The 12323-nt window shown below is 40.1% G+C and overlaps 1 protein-coding gene across 1 annotated transcript in view; it reads right to left on the reverse strand.

Annotated features, from left to right (window-relative positions):
- The window catches only part of CHRNA5 (cholinergic receptor nicotinic alpha 5 subunit), a 49526-nt gene that overhangs the window by 7750 nt on the left and 29453 nt on the right, over nucleotides 1–12323 (reverse strand). The window contains exons 2-3 of the mRNA XM_023254772.2: nucleotides 6102–6253; nucleotides 544–588 (exon numbers count right to left, since the gene is read on the reverse strand). Coding sequence (XP_023110540.2) covers nucleotides 544–588; nucleotides 6102–6253 — 197 coding nt within the window. The remainder of the gene's footprint in view (nucleotides 1–543; nucleotides 589–6101; nucleotides 6254–12323) is intronic.

Here is a 12323-nt window from a genome sequence, read left to right on the forward strand (position 1 = left end):
GGAAGCACATAACAGCAGCTGAGGACAAAGCTATGATGGCATCGAAGAAAAAGCAGTCTCTTCTAAAAAGGGGCTACGAATGTAAAACTAATTCATCGCCCATTCCCATCAGCTCCAAGTAAACACCACAATCCTCACAGAGGCCTAGATGCTCGCTACACCGCTGGCTTGCCACTGCTTCTCTGACCTCATCTACACACCCCTGCTCACCTCTACCTGCACCGAATGTGTTCTTCTCCAAGCCTGTCTACTTCCGAGGTACTGTAACAGCTTACCTGTTCCTCTTCCCCAACTCGAATGAAGTTCTTGCCAGCCGGGACTTCTGTCCGTTTTGTTGCCTGTTTCCCCAGTGCCCAGAACAGCGTCTGGCAGACGGCAGCCACTCCAGTATTGCCTGAACGAATACGAGAACCCCACCCACCCTCAACCCTCTGCATCCTGTCAATCCACCAAGACCACATGCTCGTGTTTCTTTGCGCTGCAAACCCTACAGGCACAACAGCACCCGTGATCAGTCAGGTGCCTTCTGAGCTTCATACACACCTGTTTCAACCAGACATTCGTTGTCATTAACTGATTTTTCTCATCCTGTGAAACAAAAATTTAAATAAGGCTGATTATTTCAAGGACAGAAGCAATACTTCTTCAAATACGAATTTTCACAGTTTTACACAAACATGCCTGTCCATATAGTACCTACATCCTGTTCATTGGTGCAGCTCTCTGGAAACGCAGGATCATTTTTCCAGCCTAATTTCACATTATCCCTTTCCAGATGCTCTGAATTTCAGCTGAACCGCCCTGCAGTACACCGCTGGCATTAGATCTAACATTCATACACTCCCACTCTACATCCTGAAATCTAAGATACAATCTAAGAAACAAGCACGCACATTAGTTTATGTACTTGGCACTAAGAAAGGAAAAGGCTGACAATGAATTTTAAGTTGCCATTAATTATATTACACATCTTGATTTCAGAAGTGCTGAAATGTGGAAGAGTGTGCACATCAGAATGAGAGATACACTGTTTCTGTGCCTTCCTGCAGGACTGTAACTTGCAGTTATGTTCCTCTGCTGAGGCAGGGATTTGAATCTCTGAGGAGCTGCTATGTAGAAAAAAAATACTGGGGCCACTGTCTGGAGTGGCAGCTTCATAAGCTTTCACAGCCTGCTTTTCTAGAAAACTGGGGTCTTTGATATTTGCTACTTACACCTTTCTGCCATTGTATCTTTGCTAAGACCAGTTTTTCACTGAATTCTCAAGGCCTAATTAAAGAGACAGCTCAGGACGCCTGGGGGGCTCAGCCGGTTAAGCGTCTGACTTCGGCTTAGGTCATGATCTCACGGTTCGTGGGTTCGAGCCCCGCGTCGGGCTCTGTGCTGACAGCTCAGAGCCTGGAGCCTGCTTCAGACTCTGTGTCTCCCCTCTCTCTCTGCCCCTCCCCCACTCATTCTCTCTCTCTCTCTCTCTCTCTCTCTCTCTCTCTCTCTCTCTCTGTCAAAAATAAACATTAAAAAATAAAAATTAAAAAAAAAGATAGCTCTTCCATTACATTTTACTGAAATATCATGGAGCCAATTGGACCAGTACAAGACCATCATGATGACCAAACACAATTCCACCGTGGGCAGGACAGACCCACAGAAGGATGAGGCAATCCCCATAGCCGGGGACAGAGGACAGAGGTTTAGATGGCTCATTCCAAAACACATGAGTGGCCCAGGAGAAAGAAGGAAGACGGAGGAAGCACATCCCTTGAGATAAAGACATCTGTGACGTCCCTACATGGGAACAATTACTAGGAAATACAGCATGGCCGTCACTCTTACACTGTGGTTCCAAAGGACAATTGTCCTTGAGTAAAACACTAGAGCTGAAAAGGACCTATAGATCTCATCTACTTAAATCATTCATTCTGCAAAAAGAAACTAGCCCAATGAGGCAACTTGCCTAAAATCACTCCACCAGTTGGTGGTAGAACTAATGTTAGACTTCAGAGCTCCTGAGTTTAAACTCTGTGCCACCAGCTCTACTGTATCCCAAAGGCACACGCCATCCAGAGAAAGTGCTGACCTCTGCATCAGAATATTCCTAGTAGGCAAAAGTTCTAAACAGAGGCATTAACAATTAGGAAAGTTCCGGTATACTTATTACCTGTGACGCTGTAAGGCAATAGGTCATCTTTGAGAAGCTAATGAAAATTATACACCTTTTCCCCAGAAAAATGTGAACACACATAAATTTTGCACTATGGAGTAGGACCCAGTCAATACTTAGTATCCTCAACAGGAACACAGATACAAGAACAATACCTAAGTTCACAACTGGCCCCAGATGTGAGGGTTAGCCACTACCTTAGGGGATACAGCCTAACTTAAGGTGACCTCAGGTATCTCCCAAGCACCTATAATGTGCTCAGCACAATGCAGGATGCAAAAAAACAAAACCAAAACAAAACCTAGGATGAAGGACAAATGCAGGACTGCACCCAAGAGGACGAGGCACATTAACACAGAGATGTGCCCACACGTAAGTAGAGCAGAAAAGTTTTAGGGGTTTTTTTAAACCCCGAATAGATTTTTTAACCTGACCATAAAACTAGCATCCAACAAGCAAGCCGGCGTGGGGATTTGAGAGACAGAAAGAGTTCGAACATGGAGGAAATAAGGCAGGAATCTGAGCAAACTTTGAGGAGGAGCCCCCAAACATGACCACAAGCCAGAGGGGTAAGAGCTTCACAATTAAAGGGACATGAAGCTTCTACTCTCCATGTCCAGGGCCCTCGCCTCCTCTCCCTCTGCTCTTGTCCTCTTTCTCTCTCATCGTCACTGACCTTAACATGTCCTGGGCTCTTCTCACAGGAAGCAACCCATCCCCGACTTCTGTTCTGGGCTCATCCTTCCTTCACCACCTTCTATGAATGTTCCTCAGGGATCAACTTGCCTGCATTCCCTGCTCACTTTAAAACTCCTCAGTCCAATGTTTTCGATGCTCAGCTGGGCCGGGGTCTCCACACTGACACCCTCAGCTCCTCTCCGCCCACAGAGCCAGCACTGACTTTCCAAGGGCCTCAGGAATGTGGCACAATCACCTGCCATCACAGCGGAGAGCATCATCTTCCCTGTCCTACCCCACAGCAACTGATTCCATCTTCCAGATCCGTCACTCTTCTCTTCTAACCACTCAGGCTTCAAAATCTGACGCCTCCCTCAGTGCTCATTGGTCACGATCTGCTCCTGCTTCTGCCTGGCCTTCTAACCAGACTCCGAAGCTCCCCTCTCTCTCACTCCTCAAAACCACATATTTAACTGACCTACAGCTCTTCCTAAAGCACTGCTGTGACCACATCTGTTGCCTGTCACATCTGCCACTCACTCAGCAACTGCCATGTGCCAGGAACCACTCTGGGCTCTGGGACAGAAGCAAGGGATGAAGCTTAGCCTGCTCTGAGGGTGCCATGCCAGGGCACACAGGTGTCAGCAGTGCAAAGGGCTACGTGAACAGAGGAGACTGTCTTAGGAACTCTGGAAAGATTTCACAAAGAGTCAGACAAATAAATTGGGCCTTGAAGGATAAGTGACTTCTTCCAAGAGGTAAAACTCTCCAGTCGAAAAATGGCAGGAGAGAAAGCACAGTGCAGGCCCCTCCACCGCCCATCAGATGATCCCAGGGAGTGGCCTCCAACAGTGACCTTCTGATCCCAACCGCTGAACAGAAAGGCTCCGTCTCACTGCTCAGCCTAGATCATACTGCTCCTTGTTACCCTCCTCTCCGCGTGTCCGATCCTACACTCCAGACAAGGCCAGCTCGAGGGCCTCCGCCTGTGTTCTTTAGTGACCTAAATAATCGAAGTCTGAATCCCCAGATTTTTGTGGTATCACAAGTTAGTCCTGCAATGTCCTATAGTCACTCCACTTACTTGCTGATAGTCCCAACTGGAAAGACAGGTCTTTGAGAGGGAGCCCCACTCATCCTCCTACTTCCCTATTTGTACTTATATTGAAAATCTCCTAGCAGAGGGTGAAGGACACAACACAGTCCATATTCACGGATCTTTCTGGAGGCAATTAAGGTGGCATCATCAACACACTAGACTTTTTAAAATGTATATCCTTTGGGGTGCCTGGCTGGCTCCTTGGTCAGAGCAGATGACTCCAAGCCTCATGTTGGGCATAGAGCTTACTTTAAAAAAATAAAAATATGGGGCGCCTGGGTGGCGCAGTCGGTTAAGCGTCTGACCTCAGCCAGGTCACGATCTCACGGTCCATGAGTTCGAGCCCCGCGTCAGGCTCTGGGCTGATGGCTCGGAGCCTGGAGCCTGTTTCCGATTCTGTGTCTCCCTCTCTCTCTGCCCCTCCCCCATTCATGCTCTGTCTCTCTCTGTCCCAAAAATAAATAAACGTTGAAAAAAAAAATTTTTTTTTAATAAAAATAAAAATAAAAAAATAAAAAAGTATATCTTTTGATTCATTAACTGCCTTTCTTAAAGAAAGGAGAAAATCAGACATTTGTGTACAAATATATTTATCATTGTCATTTATAATAGGAAATCCTGGGAATTAACTTCTGCCAACAAGAGAATATTTAAATAAATTATAAATGGGATATCATATAGCCATTAAAATTATATTTGAAGATTACGTAATGACATAGGGAAATGTTCTTCATTTAACAACAGGAGAGAAAATGAGCACTAATACATAGAAGTGTTGGATCACTATATATTGTATACCTGAAACTAGCACTGTATGTTAACTGGAATTAAAATTTTTCAATTTTGGAAAAGAAATTGAAGGGAAAAGATTCTTCATTATGTCTAAATTAATACTCCAATTTTAAAACATACACACAAAGAAAAAACCGGCAAGAGAAACAGCAGAATGTTATCATTAGGCATCTTTGGGTGGTAGAACTGCAGTCAATTTTTATTTCCTTATTTGTATTTACTTTCACTTTCCAAATTCTCTACAAAAATTATGTAGAAAATAAAGGCATGCCTGTAAGTGTTATTGTACAATCTTTCTCTCTCTCTCTCTCTCTCTCTCTCACACATACACACACACACACACACACACTCACTCACTGTTTTGGGAACTCAGCAGGGAAATAACTATTGACTGACATGATCAGAACAAGAAGGAACTAATTTAACAATTAGCATGAACTTTTTAGTTTAAATAGAAAGGATCTCTTGACAGTCAGAATGAGTTACAAGGGAACTGATACTCCCTGGGGGATGTCATACTGAAAAATCTCTGGTATAGTTTAAGTGTGATATTGAAACAATGATCTGAGATACTTTTTGGTCCTAAAAATCTACAAATCTACTCTTGGACTTTTTCTCTTTAAAATGTTGACTTTTTATCATATCTTTAAACAAATTTAATAAGAAACTTCCATATAAAATGTTTAATATCAGGGCGCCTGGGTGGCTCAGTCGGTTGAGTGACCAACTTCACCTCAGGTCATGATCTCTCATGGTTTGTGAGTTCGAGCCCCACGTCGGGCTCTGTGCTAACTCTGTGTCTCCCTCTCTCTCTCTGCCCCTCCCCCACTCATGCTCTGTCTCTCTCTCTCTCTCTGTCTCAGAAATAAACATTAAAAAAAATTTTTTTAATAAAATGTTTAATATATTTCAACTTATTAAAAATAAACTTATTACTTGGGGCACCTGGGTGGTTCAGTTGGTTGAGCATCCAACTCCAGCTCAGGTTGTGATCTCACAGTCTGTGGGTTTGAGCCCCACATCAGGCTTTGCAATGACAGTGCAGAGCCTTCTTGGGATTCTCTGTCTCCCTCTCTCTCTGCCCCTCCCCTGCTTGTGTGAGCTCTCTCTCAAAAATACATAAATATTTTTTGAAAAATTTTTTAAATTGACCTATTACCAAGTAAATGATTTCTAATATACAATATTATATAAAAAGTGTATTTCTATGTCTATTGAGTAATAACTATCCTTCCCTGCTGAGTTCCTTTAGGAAAATGACTATGTCTCATTCTCCTTTGTAATCCGTGCCTCCCAACACAGTGCCTAGGCACCCATGATGCTCTCAGGAAGCCTGTATGAAATTGAGTATGTAATGATATGCACACCTACCACATCCACTAATTGAGATATTGCCAGGCCAAACTTTATTTTTATTTTGTCATTCAGGTGTTCCACAGGACGAACCCATCTTTCGTAGTCTTGAAATAAATCCTTTAACAAACTATCTTCATGTTTTGCAACAAAGGATGGTTCAGCTAACCCTGTACAACACATTTTGAAAAGTTAGTGTATCAACTTCTCTCCCACCAAATACCCCTACTTTAAAAAATGTTTGGCTTTATCAATGAACCAAACTATTATTTAGGTTATTAATGGAGCTCTTAAAATAAAACATTGATACAAATGTTTATGACCAATAAGGGACACTGTGGTTCAGATACATTTCTTAGTTAAATCAGATTACTCACATGGAAGTACACTGAGTTCCTTAGGAAACATTCAGTACTAAATACAGAGTACTGTAATAAAAGATTTTAAGCTTTTAAATAAGTTACCAGGGCTAGAGGGGTTGCTTGTCATAAAATTCCAAACCTAGAAAATAGATATGTTCCAGTAAAGTTCATTTATCAACTGTAAATATAAAATACATAAGCTTTAATTTACATGATTTTAATATACAAACATACAAATACTGAATGAATTATTCAGATTTGTCATACCTTTGTTTGCTATCCATTTGTATAAAATTACCTTAGGACCTAACACTTAGAGAGAAACAAAATTTTAAAAATTTTAGATGCCATAGCCAAAGACTGGTTAGATTTATGGGTCACAGTTATGTTCAGACTTCTATGGAGCTTAGTTAAACATCTCTGAAGAAATGAGAGTTTCAGTGTTGAATCGGTTGGAGTCTCTGTTAGGATACCTGAAATGTGTGAAATTCAAGCATGACGTTGACTCAAGACTCATGATTTTACAAAGAAAAAACATTTACTTGAACCAAAATATCACTGGCTTATTTATCATAAAGTCCACATGCAGGGATTTATAGCTCATTACGGTCCTTCCCCAACCTCAACAAAATGGTCTGACAGAGAATTAGCACTTTCCCAGAATCTTCTCTCTTTATTCTAACAGACCATGTTTCCTATGTGCAGCTATCAAACAGCATCTCATTCCTCCAGCCAGAGGAAATGCCTATTTCTCCATCAGGAATGCAGCTTATTCCTAGAGCTTATGTCTTGCTTCCTTGCTGGGCAATTTAGGATACTTGATTTAATCCCTAAATACCATAGATTTTGCACCATGCCTCCCATAAAAGACTCCTTATGTTCAACGTTTATTTATTTTTGGGACAGAGAGAGACAGAGCATGAACGGGGGAGGGGCAGAGAGAGAGGGAGACACAGAATCGGAAACAGGCTCCAGGCTCTGAGCCATCAGCCCAGAGCCCGACACGGGGCTCGAACTCACGGACCGCGAGATCATGACCTGGCTGAAGTCGGACGCTTAACCGACTGCGCCACCCAGGCGCCCCAAAAGACTCCTTATGTTAAAATGCACAGCGTTGGTGGGGTGCCTGGGTGACTCAGTTGGTTAAGCGTCCGACTTTAACTCCGGTCATGATCTCGTGGTTCATGGGTTCGAGCCCCTCCTCAGTGTCAGGCTCTGTGCTGACAGCTCAGAGCCTGGAACCTGCTTCAGATTCTGTGTCTCCCTTTCTCCCTGCCCCTCCTCTGCTCTCATTCTGTCTCTCTCTCTCTCTCTCTCTCTCAAAAATGAATAAACGTTAAAAAAAAAATTTTTTTTTTAATGCACAGTGTTGGAGAGATTTCAATTCAACTAGAATGTTTGTATTAGAAAGTCATTCTTTTTAATGTTTAAAAGCCATTAATTTTAGACCTTCGTGTTAAAATAGCATCACTGGGGTACCTGGCTGGCTCAGTGGGTACAGCATGTGACTCTTGATCTTGGGGTTCTGAGTTCAAACCCCACGTTGGGTGTGGAGCCTACTTAAAATTTTTAAAAATTTTAAATAAAATAGAATTACTGAAACATTTCTCCTTTCCTAATCCTGTTTAAAAATTTTATGGACTCTGAAAAAAAATTATAGCCTCTGAAACACCAAAAGTTTGAGGTTGTTTGAAGGATAAAAATAACAAATAATATGTATTTTCATAGCACCTAAGAACCTTTTGCCTTACGGGAAAAGATACTAGCTTGAATAGCCACTTCAAATCTTCTTTGGAAGAAAGAAGATAGGACATAAATAAATTGATAAATTAATCCCAACATTCTACTAATGATAACCCTTAAGATACTGCCTTGTAAATATCTTCTTAGTACATTCAATATTATAAATGTCATTTTTTAACACAGTTTTACACAAATGGCAGATACTAATGTCTGGTATTTTAGCACAAAACCTTAATCATGCATTCAATTCTTAGAGAATTTTCAGCTGGCTCTAAATGTTTTAGGCTGCTCATAAACCTCAGAATGTTAAGAAGGAGAGGATCCAATTCATTCCCCTCACTTCAAAACAAGGATATATGACCAAAACTGCCAGGACTAGAGAGCTGGTTAACGGCGGAGCTGGGAAGGGCACCCAGGGCTCCCCTCCACCTCCTGCTCTTTCCGCCCTAACATCTTCCACCTGTGACAACTCTGTAAGTGCTTAACTGGTGCCGCACTCTCTGAGAGCTCCAGCCTATACTGATTTTTGCTCATTCCACAAATATTTATTGGGCACGTGCCTCATATTAGGCACTGTGCCAAGTACTGGGAACACATGGATAAACAAAGACAGTAGGAAAGACTGACAAAGTGTATGTGATACTGTATGTAAGCTACATTCTATAGAAACTGAATCAGGGGCCTGGGTGGCTCAGTCAGTTAAGCATCCAACTTTTGGTTTCAGCTCAGGTCATTATCTCACAGTACATGCTTGGAATTCTCTCTCCCTCTCTTTCTCTGCTCTCTCTCTCTCTCTCTCTCTCTCTCTCTCAAAATAAATAAACTTAAAAAAAATTTTTTTTAAAGAAACTGAATCAAACAGAAATAGTCTTTTTAAAAACTTGTTTTGAAGAGTTAACATTTGCTCATTCTACTCAAAATAAATGACTTAAATCAGTTACTTTTGAACCTCGGTTCCTTAGAGTCCCAGGGCATTTCTTTTTCATACTATTTTTGACCAAGATTGTATACTACTTAGCATATACCGTTCTATGCTGTTTTCCAATTATATCACATAAGTCTTGGATTTCCAAAGAAACCAATGTCCTAAAAGGTAAAAATCATTTCTATACTTTAGCATTTCTACAGCCCTAAGTATAATGCTGATCACAATAGTTCCCTTAATACATTTTAGTTTTCCTTCCCTTACTGACTTAAAAAGAGAGAACTAGGAGAAAGTATTTGCAATCATTTATATAAGGGACGTATATCTAGAATACATAAAGGACCATTACAAACCAATAATAAAAAGATGAAATAACCCAATTTTAAAATGAGTAAGGGATCTGAATAGACATTTATCCAAAGAGGAACAGCCAGTGAGTATCTGAAAAGATATCCAACACCTTTACCATCAGAAAAATGCAAATCAAAGCTACCATTTCCCACCCAGTAGGAGGGCTGCAGTCAAACACAGAGACAGCAACAAGTGTTGGAGAGGGTGTGGAGACACTGGGACCCTTATACACTCCTGATGGGAATGTAAAATGGTGCAGTTGCTTTGGAAAACATTTGGCAGTTCCTTAAAAAGTTAAATATAGGGTCACAATACCTAGCAATTCCATTCCTGGTACCCACCCCAGAGAAATGAAAACAGCTGTCCACACAAAACTTGTACCCGACCGTTCACAGCATTATTCATAAGAGCCAAAAAGTGGAAACAACCCAAATGTCCATCAAATGATAAATGGATAAAATGTGGAATATCCAATGGAATATTAATTTGCCATTAAAATTAGTGAATTAATGATACATGATACAGGTGAACTTTTTAAGTATTAAGTATTATGCTAAGTAAAAGAAGCCAGTCACAAAGACTATATATTATATTATATGATTCCATTTACATGAACTATCCAGAATAGGCAAAGAGGATGGTTTGGGGGAAGAGGGAGGAAAAAAATGTTCAAATGTCAATTTTGATGACAGTCACACTAGCCTGAATATACTAAAAATCAGTGAATCATGCACTTTAAATAGGTGAACTAAATGGTGTGGGAATTATATATGGATAATGCTGTTACTAAAAAGAGAAACTTACAGCACTTTGGTGGCTCAGCCAGTTAAGTAGCCTACTCTTGATTTTGGCTCAGGTTGTGATCTCACGGTTTGTGAGTTCAAGCCCCACGCTGGGCTCTGCACTGATAACGCAGAACTTGCTTTGGATTCTCTCTCTCTGCCCTTTCCCTGCTTGTATTCTCTCTAAATAAATAAATAAACTTTAAATATATATATATATATATATATATATATATATATATATATATATATATAAAGAGAACCTCTTTATGACTGAATTATGACTAGGAAATACATGTACAATACAGCAGTGAATCACAGTTGAGAACATGTAACAAGCAATATAGCTATAACCTTTGGAAAAATTTTATTTGAATAGTTACCCCACAAGTTTTCCTTTGCAAATAATAAAAATAAAACCAAATGTGCAATGCCACTGCACTTATTTTCTTTATTTCTTTCTAATATTTTATACCTTTCCTAGTAATAGTCTATTTTTTTTTTATTAAGACTTTATTCCTCTAAACAAACACTGGTGAATTCTACCAAACATTCAAAGAAGAATTAACACTAACCCTTCTCAAATTCTTTCAAAATACAAAAGAGGAATAAACACTTTCAAATTCATTTTCCCAGGCCAGCATCAGCCTGATACCAAAACCAGACAAGGACTCCACAGAAAAGAAAATCCAATCCAATCCAAAGGTCAATATCCCTGATAAACACATATGCAATAATCCTCAACAAAACATATTAGCAAATTGAATCAACAACACATTAAAAGGATCATACACCATGAATGGGTGGGATTTATTCAAGGGATGCTACATGGTTCAATATCAACAATATCCACAAATCAATATGATAAACCACACTTAAAAAATGAAAGATAAAAACCATCCGATCATCTCAACAGATGCAAAAAAAGAATCTTTTTTTTCAACATCCATTCAACATCCATTCATGATTTAAAAAAAAAAAAAAAACCTTTCAACAAAGTGAGTACAGAGGAAACATACTCAATATAAGAAAGGTCATATAAAGGAGAGCCTGGGTGGGTCAGTCAGTTAGGCATCTGACTCCTGATTTTGGCTCAGTTTATAATCTCATGGTCTGTGAGTTCGAGCCCCATGTCAGGCTCTGTACTGACAGTGTAGAGCCTGCTTGGGATTCTCTCTCTCTCCCCTCCCCTGCTCGCTCTCTCTCTCTCTCTCTCTCTCAAAATAAAAGCTTTTAAAAATGAAAGGCCATATATGACAAGCCTACAGTTAACACCATACTCAAAAGTAAAAAGCTGAAAGTTTTTTTCTCTAGGATCAGGAAAAAGACAAGGATGTCCACCCTCACCACTTTATCCAAAACAGTACTGGAAGTCCTAGCCACAGCGATGAGGCAACAATAAGGAATAAAATGTATGTAAATCAGGAAGAAGTAAAACTCACTATTTACAGATGACATGATGCTATATATAGAAAACCCTAAAGACTCCATCAAAAAATGGTTAGGGGGCACGTGGGTGGTTCAGTTGGTTAGGCATCCGACTCTTGGTTGCAGCTCAGGTCAGGATCTCAACAGTTTGTGGGTTCAAGCACCACATTGGGTTCTGCACTGACAGCACAAAGCCAGCTTGGGATTCTGTCTCTCTCCCTCTCTTTCCACCTCCCTTTCTCACTTTCTCTCTCAAAATAAATTAATAAACATTTTTTTAAAAAATGGTTAGAACAAATTCAATAAATCAATATACAAAAATCTGTTGCATTTCAATACTGAACTGATAATGAACTATCAGAAAGAGAAACAAGTAAATAATCCCACTTACAACTGCATTATAGTTATAAACTTAATCAAGGAAGTGAAAGATGTGTACACTGAAAACTATAAGATATTAACGGAAGAAGTTGAAGATGATACAAATAAATGGAAAGATATTCCATGCTCATGGATTGTAAGAATCAGTATTGTTAAAATGTCCAAACTATCCAAAGCAACCTACAGGTTCAATGTAATCCCTATCAAAATTCCAATGGTCTTTTTCCATAGAAATAGAATAAATAATCCTAAAATTTGTATGAAACTA

This window comes from Felis catus, chromosome B3 (assembly GCF_018350175.1).
Source record: "Felis catus isolate Fca126 chromosome B3, F.catus_Fca126_mat1.0, whole genome shotgun sequence".
NCBI classification, from domain to species: domain Eukaryota; kingdom Metazoa; phylum Chordata; class Mammalia; order Carnivora; family Felidae; genus Felis; species Felis catus.